This window comes from Erinaceus europaeus, chromosome X (genome assembly GCF_950295315.1).
Source record: "Erinaceus europaeus chromosome X, mEriEur2.1, whole genome shotgun sequence".
Lineage (NCBI taxonomy): Eukaryota > Metazoa > Chordata > Mammalia > Eulipotyphla > Erinaceidae > Erinaceus > Erinaceus europaeus.
In genome coordinates this window covers 83,357,349-83,370,748 of record NC_080185.1, presented here as the reverse complement: position 1 = coordinate 83,370,748, position 13,400 = coordinate 83,357,349, and the positions used below count along the sequence as shown (strand labels likewise).

The 13,400-nt window shown below is 40.6% G+C and overlaps 1 protein-coding gene across 1 annotated transcript in view; it reads right to left on the bottom strand.

Annotated features, from left to right (window-relative positions):
• Window positions 1-12,481, bottom strand: part of FAAH2 (fatty acid amide hydrolase 2) — a 186,114-nt gene extending 173,633 nt beyond the window's left edge. The window contains 1 exon segment of the mRNA XM_060182667.1: window positions 12,280-12,481. Coding sequence (XP_060038650.1) covers window positions 12,280-12,481 — 202 coding nt within the window.
• Between the last annotated feature and the right edge of the window lie 919 nt (window positions 12,482-13,400).

Sequence of the window (13,400 nt, the reverse complement as noted above, 5' to 3'; positions counted from 1 at the left end):
AGATAGCTCACTTGGGAGGTTACCTGCTTTACAATGCATATGACCCAGTTTCAAACACCTGGTATGCCATCTGTGAGTACTATGGCACTAAGGGAAGCTTTGGTCCTGTGGTGTTTTTTATTTTTCTCTCTGTATATTCCTCTTTCTATCTAGAACAATTGCCCCAAAGTGCCAAATCCCAGAAATGACTAAAAATAAAAATAAAATATTAATACTAGTAAGAAAGTAAGTTGGTCCAACCTCTGCAGAAAAAAATCTAGAGACTTCTCAGAATACTAGAAATGGACCTAATATATGGCACAGCAATTCCTCTACTGAGTATTTATACAAAAGAAACAGAGACCTATCCAAAGAGAATTATAAATGGTCAGAGCAGCTCATTTTGTAACAGTCTAAAATTGGAAGCAACTCAGATACGCAGCAATAAATGAGTGGCTTAGAAAATTGTGACTATATATGATGCAGCTGTTAAAAATCATGAAGTCTTCTCCTTTGGCTCATATTATATGGAACTTGAAGGAATCATATTAAGTGAGACAAGTCAAAAAGAAAGATGAACACCAAATGATCCTGCCCATAGCTAGGACTTAAGAAGCAAAAACAGAAATGGTGCACACAAAGTAAAACATGTATTGGGTGTGATGTATTTATCCAAAGCAAAATGGTAGGAAACTACATAATTGGGGGGATGAGAGTATTTTTGCAGACACCCATCATGAAAAGGTGAAAAATTATATCTATGTATCTGTCTACAGTTGTGTTTTTTGATCCATCTTCCTACTCTGCATTTTCATAGGTGAATTCAGTCCATTGACATCTATTGATATCATGGAATGAAGATTTTTTAACACCATTATTTTAGATTTTTAGAGTATTCTGATATATGGCATATTTATGGTGGTTTGACTGCTTATAGGAGAACTTTCAGAACTTCTTTAAGGGCAGGCTTGGTGATAGTTGATTCCTGCAACTGTTGCTTGTCTGAGAAGGTTTTATGCTTCCATTTAGTCTGAATGATAGTCTAGCAGGATATTCTAGTCTTGGATGAAAGCCTTTTTCATTGAGCACTCGATAGATAACTTGCCATTCTTTTCTGGCCTGTTGCGTTTTTGTGGAGAAGACTGCTGCTAATCTTATGGATTATCCTGTGTAAGTGACACTTCATTTTTCTCTGACAGCCTTCACGATCCTTTCTTTATCCTTTTATTTTTTCAGTCTAAATAAGATTTGTCTTAGTGTCTTTAAGTCTGGGTTAATTCTGTTTGGGACCCTCTGTACTTCTTGAACCTTTATGTCTTCTATGTTGTCTAGACTAGAGAAGTTCTCAGCTATAGTGTCCTGTAGAATGCTTTCTTTTCCTTTCTCTTTCTTCCTCTGCAAATCCAATTATGCTTATATTATTTCTTTTGAAGTCACCCCTTATGTCTCTGTTGTTATTTTCAGTATCTCTTTATCTAGTTTTTTATAATTTTTATTTATTTTCCCTTTTGTTGCCATTGTTGTCTTTTTATTGTTGTTGTTATTGATGTTGTCATTGTTGGAAAGGACAGAGAAATGGAGAGAGGAGGGGAATACAGAGAGAGGGATAGAAAGATAGACACCTGCAGACCTGCTTCAGTGCCTGTGAAGCGACTCCCCTGCAGGTGGGGAGCCAGAGACTCGAACCAGGATCCTTCTGCCGGTCCTTGTGCTTTGCTCCAAATGCACTTAACCTGAAGCGCTACCGCACAACTCCCTTTTTATCTAGTTTTGAGATCTCTTACTTCTTTTTTAGTTTTCTGTAATTCATCCCTGATCTTCCTAATTCTGTTTCAGCCTCATTTATTCTATTCTCTGTCCCCTCTGCTGTTTTCTGTAGTTCACCAATTTTGTTACCTTATTCTGATACTGTTTTAGCTTTTTCAGCTAGTTATGTTCTTAGCTCAGCTATTTTAGCTTGCAGCTCTCTAATAACCTTGAGATAATTATTGTTTTCTTCTAGAGTTTCATTTGCTGTTTCTGCATTTCTGATGACAATTCTTTTTTAAATTTTTTTATTTATAAAAAGGAAACGTTGATAAAACTTTGCATAATTCCCACCAACAGACTTCAGTATCCCATCCTCTCCCCTGATAGCTTTCCTATTCTTTATTCCTCTGGGAATATGGACCCAAGATCATTGTGAGATGCAGAAGGTTGATGGTCCGGCTTCTGTAATTGCTTCCCCACTGAACATGGGCATTGACTGGTCCATCCATACTCCCAGCCTATCTCTCTCTTTCCTTAATAGGGTGGATCTCTGGGGAAGTGGAGCTCCAGGACACATTGGTGGGGTTGTCTGTCCAGGGAAGTCTAGTTGGCATCATGCCAGCATTTGGAACCTGGTGGCTGAAAAGAGAGTTAACATACAAAGCCAAACAAATTGTTGAACAATTATGGACCTAAAGGCTGGAATAGTGCAGATGAAGAGTTGGGGGGGAGTCCTTCACTTTGTAGATAGCTAGTAGGCATTTTCTAGTTACATTCCAAAGGGTCTGTGGCTACACTAGGTTTTTTTTTTTTTTTTTTCTGAGCCTGAAATCAGATATGCAGGTGGATCCAAGTTATCGTCTGGGAAGATGATGTCATGGCTGCAAAAGGGACAGAAAGCTGGATCAGGGAAGGCAATAGCATCCAAATATGGGAAAGGTGTATAAATATTGTTGTCTGTAAACCCCAACAATTTGCATTCAGCTTAGAAGCCTATGTGCCCTATGCATCTCTGTAGATCTGAAATCACATTCTGTGGTCATGATTAGGAACATTCCAAGCTGCCCCAGTATCAACCCATCTTCCTCAGGTGTAGCACACAGTATGTCATCCATCCTCCATTCAGAGGATGGAACATTCTCTACCATTGTTGATCCAAGTTGAAGGCAAGGTCCTATGGGTATTCCACAAGGGGGACTGTTTTGTTGTTCCTGATATAAATGACCAGTAATATTGGAGAAAGGGATTTGTTTGAGGTCTAGGCCTATTGAGTCTGTTTGGGAATCTCAGGACTCCCCGAATAGGGCACCAGCTGATTTCATAGTAACTAAAGAGTCATCATTGAAGTATTCCAGTCTCTTGCTGTTATTCAGCTTTTGCAGTCCTTGCTTTGAAAAGGTTAGCTTTGGAATGAGTGAGAGAACTGTAATAGGAAGTAGGTGAAGAGGATATAAAAGTTAACCTTTTGAATTTCTTCTGTAGTGAATGTTCTGTTCATTTGCTTTGCCCACTTTTGGATGGGGTCATTTGCTTTTTTGTTGTTAAGTTTGCTGAGCTCTTTGTATATTTAGGTGATTAGTCTCTTGTCTGATGTATGGCATATAAATATCTTCTCCCAATCTGTGAGGGGTCTCCTTGTTTGTGTGATAGTTTCTTTGGCTGTGCATGTTTTAACCCAGTTTCCCCACCACCATTTATTGAAGAGGGCCTTCTTTCTCCATTTAATATCATTTAATACTTTTGGCCCCTTTATCAAAGATTGGATATCCCTAAGTATAGGGGGTTAGATCTGGGCTTTCAATTCTATTCCACTGGTCTGTGTGCCTATTTTTGTTACAGTACCAGGATGTCTTGATGATGATGGCCTTATTATACAGTTTGAGATCTGGGAGTGTGATGCCTCCATTTATGTTTCTTTTCCTCAAGATTTCTTTGGCAATTCTAGGTGTTTTTTGGTTCCAGATAAATGATTACAGCTTATTTTCTATTCTCTTAAAGAAGCTTGGTGGAACGTTGTTGAGTATTGTTTTAAATTTGTGTATGTCTCTGGGAAGAATATTCAGTTTAATGATATGACTTGTTCCAACCCATGAGCATGGGATGTCTTTCCATTTCTTGGTATCATTTTCTATTTCCTTGAACAGTGACTTATAGTTTTCAGTATACAAGTCTTTCACTTCTTTCGTCAAGTTTTATTCCAAGGTATTTTATTGATTTTGCTGCAACAGTAAATGGGAGTGATTTCTGGATACCTTCTTCTTCAGTTTTAGTTTTTGCATAAAGAAATGCCACTGATTTTTGTACATTGATTTTGTAGCCTGACACCTTGCTATATTGCCTAATATCTTCCAGTTTTCTGCTGGATTCATTAGGTTTTTCTGTGTAGACTATCATACCATCTGCAAATAGTGAGAGCTTGACTTCTTCCCTTCCAATCTGTATTCCGTTGGTTTCTTTCTCTTGCCTGATTGCTATGGCAAGAACTTCCAATTCTATGTTTAAGAGTAATGGTAATAATGGACATCCCTGTCTAGTCCCTGACCTGAGGGGGAATGCTTTCAGCTTCTGTCCATTGAGTATGACGTTGGCTGTAGGTTTGCTATATATCTACTCCACTGTCTTGAGGAATTTCAGACCTATTCCCATTTTTGTAGTGCTTACAGCATGAATGGGTGTTGGATTTTGTCATGGCTTTCTTTGCATTTATTGAGATAATCATGTGGTTTTTGGTTTTGCTTTTATTGATGTTGTGAATGACATTGATTGACTTATGTATGTTGAACCAGCCTTGCATTCCTGGAATAAAACCCACTTGTTAGTGATGAACAATCTTTTTGACATACTGCTGTTTCTAGTTGGCAAGGTTCTTGTTTAATATTATGGCATCTTATCTTCATCAGAGTTATTGGTATTCAGTTTTCTTTTTTTCTTGTGTCCCTATCTGCTTTTGGTATTAGGGTGATGTTGGCTTTGTAGAAGGTGGAAGGGAGTGCCCCTATGAAGAACTCTGAAAATATCCAGGAGGCCTAGTATGTCCATCTCTTCATTTAATTGTCTTGTTTCTTTGTTGATGCTCTGCTTCATTGATCTAAGTATAAGAGTGGGGTGTTGAAGTCTCCCACTATTATTGCATTATTAATGATGCTTTTTTGTAGTTCTTTCAGTAGGTGTTTTATGTATTCAGATGGTCCCTCAATGGGTGCATATATATTAATCATCGTTATGTCTTCTTGGTTGGTTGATCTTCAATCATTATGTAATGTCCTTGCCTATCTTTTTTTACTTTATTTAATTCAAAATCCTTGGTGTCAGAGATGAGAATGGCTGTTCATGCCTTTTTTATGGTCTGTTAGCCTGTAGGATAGTTTTTTAATCCTTACACTTTAAGTCTATGTTTGTCTTGTTGGGTCAGATGGGATTCTTGCAAGCAGCATATGGTTGGGTTGTGTTTTCTGACACATCCTAAAACTCTGTGTCTTTTAATGGGTGGATTTAAGCAATTGACATTTATTAATATTATGGATTGAATGTATTGTAGTGCAATTATTCAACAATTTCTTATTTTCTCTGATATATGGCAAGTATTATGATGAGGTTCATGTTTATAAGAGGTCGTTTAGTACCTCTTTCAGGGCCGGTTTGGTGATGGTTGCCTCCTTTAACTGTTGTCTGTCTGAGAAGGTTTTGATCCCTCACTCTAGTTTGAATGATAGTCTAGCAGGATATATTATCCCTGGTTGAGACCCTTTTTCATTCAGGGCTCAATAGATATCTTGCCATTCTGGCTTTTGAGTTTGACTGGAGAAGTCTATCAGTCTTATGGGTTTTCCCCTGTATGTGAATTTTTGTTTTTCTCCTGTAGCCTTTAGGATTCTTTCTTTATCCTTACTTCTTTTCATTGTAACTATGATGTGTCTTGGTGTCTTCAGGGCTGTGTTGATTCTGTTTGGTACTCTCTGAGCCTCTTGAAATTTAACGTCCTTTCTGTTGTTTAGGTCTGGGAAGTTTTCGTCCATAATTTCCTCTAGAATGTTTACTTACCCTTACTCTCTTCCTCTTCTATGCCAATTATACAAATGTTACTTCTTTTTAGATCATCTCATATGTCTCTGTTATTGTTTTCAGTGTATCTCAATCTCTTTTTGAGCTCTTTTATCTGATTCTTAGTTTTCTCTAGCTCTTCCTCTTTTTGGATAATTCTGTTTTCTGCTTCTGTTAATCTGCTTTCCATTCCCTCAGATTCTTTCTTCAATTCAGTTATAGTCTTACTCTGCTAGTTGGCCTTTTAGCTTAGCTATTTCACCTTTCACTTCTCTAATTACCACAAGGTAGCTTGTATTTTTTTGAGGGTCTCCTCTGTTGTTTCCCTAATACAGATATCCCTTTCTTCCATAGTTGTCTTCATTTCTGTGATTATTATGTTTATTATTGCTTGCATGCTTTTCTTATCTATGGTTACTTCTGACTGATTTGAAGTTTCTTCTATGCTCCTGTCCTGATTTATTGTGGTAGCAGTTTTATTTTCTCTTGATTTAAACTTTTTTTTATTGATGTGGTTTTTATTTTTCTGTTCTGTCATTCTTCAGTTGTTGTCTTTTGAGTACAAGCCATGCTATTTAAACACTTTTATGACAAATGCAGTCACCAACCTCAGAAATTACAACAATAGTAACTGAATCAAGGAGTGATATAGTTCAACCAATACCAGTTAGCCAAACACCTCCAGTCCAAGAAAAAAACTAGCAACCAAACAAAAGAAATGCAAAGAGACAGGAAAAAAGGGAAAGCAAGAATAGACAATTATGCAAATCTACTGTCAATTATAAATTCTATGGGTAGAAAGGGAAGTAGAGAAGACACACACACACACAATAAGTCCACTCTGAGTCAGATTTCTCCCCCAAAATACTTCACAAGAGAATATCACTTAAATCAGAAAAAAGGAGGAAGAAAATAATTTTAAAAAAGGAAAGAAAGAAAAAAATAAGAAGAGCAGTGAAAGGAAAGAGATTTTTTAAAAAAAATAGCTAGGAGGAGGGAAAAAAGAGAGTGAAGAGAATTGGTAGAGAGAAACAAGTTCCTCTCACAATGGATAGGACATCCAGTCACCTAGCAATCATTCTGCAGCTTGGATAGACTGCAGGTAGCCTGAGCAAAGACAGCCAATTGTAAGAAGTATCCAAAAAAAAACCAAACAAACAAAAAAAAAACCCTCCAGGTAGTCTTTCCCAGGCAGGGATGAGGCTATGATTATTCAGGTATTTTGCCACTCAAATAGAGCTCCAGCCATTTAAAAAAGTGAGAGAAGTTAAAGGAAGAGGCTTGGAATGACACCCCTGATGAGCCAGGAATCTTGGTAAAGAAAATAGCTCAGCGGGGAGCCTGCTAGTAGTGGCTTTCCAGCTCCTGGGGATGGGTTCTGGGGTGGTGGGGTGAGATCAGAAATAATCAAAAGATTTTCCTTTGTCCCCCTGACCTCCGTCTGTCAGCCCAAGAGAGAGTTATGGGATTATATTTTGTTGTTACTCTGACAAGCAGGTGTTCACCCTCCTACAGACAGCCCAGTATCCTACCCTATCCAGAGAATCCTGGGTTGCAAGCTGTTGCCTCTTGGAGATCATGGCAGCTGAGGCTCCAAAGTCACCATCTTCTCTTTTTTCTTTTCTTTCTTTCTTCCCTTTTGTTGCCCTTGTTGTTGTAGTAATCGTTGTTATTGATGTCATCATTGTTGGATAGGACAGAGAGAAATGAAGAGAGCAGGGGAAAGCAGAGAGGGGGAGAGAAAGATAGACACCTGCAGACCTGCTTCACCGCCTGTGAAGCCACTCTCCTGCAGGCAGAGATCCAGGGGCTCGAACGAGGATCCTTACAGGGTGCGTGCACTTTGCACCACTTGCGTTTAACCCGCTGCACTACTGCAGGACTCCCTGCCAATTTTTTTTCTATGTTCCTGCCTTCTCTTCTTTTCTACGTCACACCTACACCTGTTACTACTTTCAAAAGTCCTTCTTTTTTGTCTCTTCTCTCTTCGGGTTTTCATGGAATTAGAGTTCAAAGACCTCTGGTCATCTTCCCCCAACATTTCTCCCCTTCTGGATATATGGACTAGAATTATTTTGTGGGTGCAAAGGGTAGGAGTTCTGTCTTCTTTAGTTGCTTATTCATTGGACATAGCATTGGCAGGCTGATTCATACCCCCAACCTGTTAAAAGAATATGTATTTATTTTTATATGAAATGTTCCCTATACATCTTTTAAGTTCATCTTGACTATGACTTAATTTAAGACCACAATTTTCTTGTTTATTTTTTCTCTCATTGTTCTAACTCTTGCTGTGAATGGTGTCCTATGATCTCCTACTACGTTGGAAAAGTTGCAGAGGTAAAGAAACACTTCTACATTGATGGTGGGAATGTAAATTGGTTTAACTCCTGTGAATATAACTCCTGTGAAAATTCTTGAGAATTTTCTGAATGCTGGAAATGGACCTACTTTATGACTCAGTAAATCTCCTGTGGATATAATATAAAGAAAACAAACAACACCCATCCAAAGAAATCTATGTACACCTATGTCCACAGAAGCACAATTTATAATAGCTCATACTTGGAAGAAACCTAGGTGTCCAATAACAGGTAAACCAGGTTAAGCGCACATATCACCATGCATAAGGACACAGGTTCAAATCACCTCTCTCCCACCTGCAAGGGGGATGCTTCATAAGTGGTGAAGCTGCTCTTCAGGTGTCTCTCTGCCTCTCTCCCTCTCTGTCTCCTTCTCCCCTCTCAATTTCCCTCTGTCCTGTCAAATAAAAATAAAAAGAAAAAAATTTAAATTCATCAGATAAGTGCCTAGGAAAGTTGTGGTGCATAATGAGTTCACCTTCATCTCAGATTAAATGGAACTCGCAGGAATCCTGTTACATGAGATATCCCCCAAAAAGGGGAATTTATATACAATAGTCTCATTCATAGGCAGAATTTAATTAAAAAGGAAAGAAAGGGGAAACACCAAATAAAACTTTGAGTGGCTTTGGTATATAGCAGCTTGACGGTACGAGAATCCGGCATGAAGCCCAGCCAGTCTATCTTGGCGTTACTCTCGATCGCACTCTGTCATTTCACAAACATCTCATAAAAACTGCAGCAAAGGTGGGCGCAAGGAATAACATCATTGCAAGACTGGCCAGCTCCTCATGGGGCGCGAGCGCTTCCACACTACGATCATCATCTCTGTCTGGCATTATGCTATTCCACTGCAGAATACTGTGCCCCAGTATGGTTCTGTAGCCCCCATGTCCACTTGGTCGATTCCAAATTATATTCCTCCATGAGGATAATTTCTGGAACCATCTGTTCCACCCTGGTTCCATGGCTGCCAGTTCTTAGCAACATCGCCCCGCCAGATATTCGTCGGGATGCGGCATCATCTAAGTTCATTTCCCACGTCTACGCTCGACCGGACCTGCCAATATATGCAGATATCTTTGCCCACCCTGTCCAACGCTTGCCGTCTCGTCAGTCCCCTATGCCTACACTGAACTTCTCTGTTCCAGTCTCTTGGAAACAGAGTTGGCAGTCAGCTGAGGTAAAGAAGAAACACCTCATCACAGACCCCGGCAAGCGTCAACCCGGCTTTGACCTGGCACGTTATGATTGGGCCCTCCTCAATTGCTATCGAACAGGCCATGGCCGGTGCGCCGCTATGTTTCATCGCTGGGGAGCCAGAGACGACCCGAATTGCCCCTGCGGCTACAGACAATGACCCACATAGTCAATGACTGCCACCTCTCCAGATTCAAAGGAGGTCTCGAAACTTTACATCAGGCTCAACCTGACGCTGTTGACTGGCTATGGAAGAAGGGCAAACGCTAGAAGAAGAAGAATAGCACAAAAGCAAAGGATTCTGGGGAAGGTAGACAGGGAGGAAGATGGAGTCTTGATATTCTGGACTTATGCATGTTTTAGACTAGCATATACTAAGATTTAATCAATCACTCTGTAAAGCTCGACAACTTATTGATTTTCCAGAGGTCACTGGGTATTGTGTGCGAAGGCAAATCCTTCCCCACTACTGGAGTGATCACCCAAGGACTGATGAGAAACTATGTAACCTGTTAATATTCAGATTATCACCTACCTCACTACCATGTGGGATTAGTTAAAAAATAGTAAAAATATTGTACTTGTCCTGAGATAAATAATGTACCTGCCATTTGATATGTACTCTATGTAATCTACATCTTTGCTGTGACCCTAAACTCCTTTCTAGATGTACCCATTATGCATCTTGCTAATTAAGCTTTCTATGGAATTTCTTTGTTACAAACCTATAAAAAGATAGACTGTTCTTTGTTAGAGTGCATACTTCTTTTGTTTCCCTCAGACAGAAATGTGTTTTCCACACCAGCCTTTCTAAGAATAAACCTTGGTGTTTGAATATTTTTCTTTGTTTGAGTTAGCCAATATGGAGATTTCAGTATCAAGGACCAGTAGAGAGTGTTCCCGCATTTAGGGTCCTCGTGCATGATAGAGGAAAATAACTAAGTTGGGATGAAAGTATTTTGACGACACCTTCAAAATGGTGAGATGAGAAACTTTTATTTTTTTATTTTTATTTATAAAATGGAAATACTGACAAGATTGTAGTATAAGAGGGGTACACTTCCACACAATGCCCTCTCCTAGAGATCCATATCCAATCCTCTCCCCTGATAGCTTCTCTATTCTTTATCCCTATGGGAGTATGGACCCAGGATCATTATGGGTGCAGAAGGTGGAAACCTTGGTGTCCGTAATTGCTTCCCTGCTGAACATGGGCATTGGAAGGTCCATCCATACTCCCATCCCATCTCTCTCTTTCCTTAATGGGGCAGGGATCTTCAGAGGTGGGACTTCAAGACACACAGTGGGGTCCTCTGCTCAGGGAAGTTGGCTTGGCATCATGGTATCATCTGGAGCCAGGTGACCAAAAAAGAGTTGAGATAAAGCAGAAGAAATTGTTGACTAATCATGAACCTAAAGACAAAAGTATTTCAGATAAAGATTTGGGGTCTCCAATTGGAAAAAGCTAGTAGGTCTATTTTAGGTATATTTCAGAGGGCCCATAACTTTACTAGCTTTTGCCTGTGTCTGACATCTCATATGTAGTTGGACCCAATTTATTATCAGGGGAGATGTTGTCATGGCTGGAAAAAGGACCAGAAATCTGGATTAGGGAAGAGAGTAGCTCCCAAATATGGGAAAAGTGTATAAATATTGTTGACTGTAAACCCCACTGATGTGATCTGGGGCCCATATTCAGCACAAGAGCCTATGTAACCTCTGCATCCCTGTAGGTCTGAGCTCACATTTGGTGGTCATGACTAGGAACATTCCAGGCTGCACTAATTTCAGGACCCATCTTCCTTGGATGAGTATGTTTAACTGCCCTTTGTGGACTGGAACATTCCCTACCATTATTGATCCACATTGAAGACAAGGCCCTCTAGGGGCCCACAAATGGGTACTATATGCTTTTCCTGGTGGAAACAACCAGTGACAGTGCTTAGAGGGATCTGTTAGAGGTCTAGGTCCACCATGTCTGTGTGGCAATCACAGGACTCCCCGACTGTGGCCCCAGGTGACTAAAGAGACATCATTAAAGTATGCCAGTCTCTTGCCCTATTTCAGCTTTTGTATTCCTTACTTTGACAAGGTTAGCTTTGGAGTGATTGAGGGACATGTGGTCAGGAGGGACCAGCTAACCGTCTCCCCCTAGAGTGGGAGGGATCTCAGGGTCAACCCACTCAGACTTTCATTGAAGTAATGTCTTGGATTTCCCAGGAAGTGAGCCCTTTCCCCACATGTCCCTCTTTTTAAAAATTTTTTAAAATATTTTATTTTTATTTATTTATTCCCTTTTGTTGCCCTTGTTGTTTTATTGTTGTAGTTATTATTGTTGTTGTCGTTGTTGGATAGGACAGAGAGAAATGGAGAGAGGAGGGGAAGACAGAGAGGAGGAGAGAAAGATAGACACCTGCAGACCTGCTTCACCACCTGTGAAGCAACTCCCCTGCAGGTGGGGAGCCGGGGTTTGAACCGGGATCCTTATGCCAGTCCTTGTGCTTTGCGCCACCTGCGCTTAACCCGCTGCGCTACAGCCCGACTCCCTTTTTTTTTTCTTAATAAAATGTAGGTGTAGATGTGACAGCAGAAAATATCTAGAGCTCAGAGTCTAAGTAGGGTTGCTGAGGGTCTGTGGGCAGAGGCTTGTAAGGGTGAACAAGGGCTTAATTAACAACTCTTCTGGTAACCTCACAAATGTGAAGCTGAATGAACTTAAGCAGGAAGTGGACGAGAAGAAAGAGCAAACAAATCAGAATCAGCGGTCCCACAAGGAGGAGAATCCAGGTGGTCAGTGGAACTTGCATTTATGAGGAGGAGGACCCAAAGTGGTAGCAGCTGTGAAGGTCTTCACTGAGTTTGGTCAGAGTCTGTATATTTTGTTCAACCAGTCTAGATTCATTAATGTAAAAATAACATTCCTCCTGCAGGAAGATGCAGATCCCACCTTTCTCAGCTGTCAGCAGGTCAAGTACATGGCAGTTCTGGAGAATAACTTTAGCAAGTGAGGTCATCTGACACTGGAGGGAAGCCAGGGTGTCCATAGTGAAGTCAACAATCTGCTGCAGTCTCTCAGTGAAGTCTTCTGTTGTAATGACACAGTGACTAAAAGCACCCCCGCCTATGCCCACAGAGGCAGTTAAACCCATGCCCACCACAATGGGGAGAAAGACTGCTCTGCCTGGGGGCCGGGAGCAGCCAGGCAAGCTCTGCCTCTCCATAGAGTGTGAATGGGGGGACCACAGTCACCAGAACACATAGACCCATGGTAGATCTGTTAATGAACAGAGAGAATGTGCCATTGCAACAGAACTGTGTCAGTGGAGTAGCAGCAGTAGTGCCATTGATGGTGTAGTTACAGAGGCACTGGGAGGGGGAGGCCACAAGTGATCTGGTGACATGGCATGTAAGCTGTTTCCTTTCTGGGGACCCACTTCCCCACAGTGGAATATTATAAAGAGGCTGGGAGTGACAGAATGAATGGTTGGTAGAGGCAGGAATGGAAGAGTTTGCAGGCACAGCAGCAAGGATAAGTCTTTGGAGAGAAGCACACACAAAACAGTGAGAGGTGTTGGGTGATTGTTAAAAAATTAAATATAATTTTTTATTAATACTGAAAAAATTAAGTGTAGTTAAGACTATGTATATGGATAGTTGGTGTCTCCCCCCTTTTTCCATTTATAAAATGTAGGGGTCAGTTTTCTTTTGGATGCAGGCTGTTTGTCTCCATGGAGGAGATCTTTAGCATGCTGGTGGATAACTTAAGCCAGGGTCAGAGCCAATATAAATTTCCCAAGAATCTCTGGAGGGAGCAAAGTGTTAAATTATCAGGAATGGCAGAGCCAAGATGACAACTGGAAAGTAGCTGCTGGCATGAACTCTGACAACAACTGATAGAAAGCATTAGGATCCTGGCCTTCAGTGGGACAAAGAAGGAAGCATTCTAAGAGTGACACCAAGCAGGTGATTATAGCTCAATTTGGGGTAGAAAATAGAGCAAAAAGAAAGGAAAATTTTTTTTATTTCTATCACCCCCTCCCACATAACAGGACCCCAGGGATAGGGAGC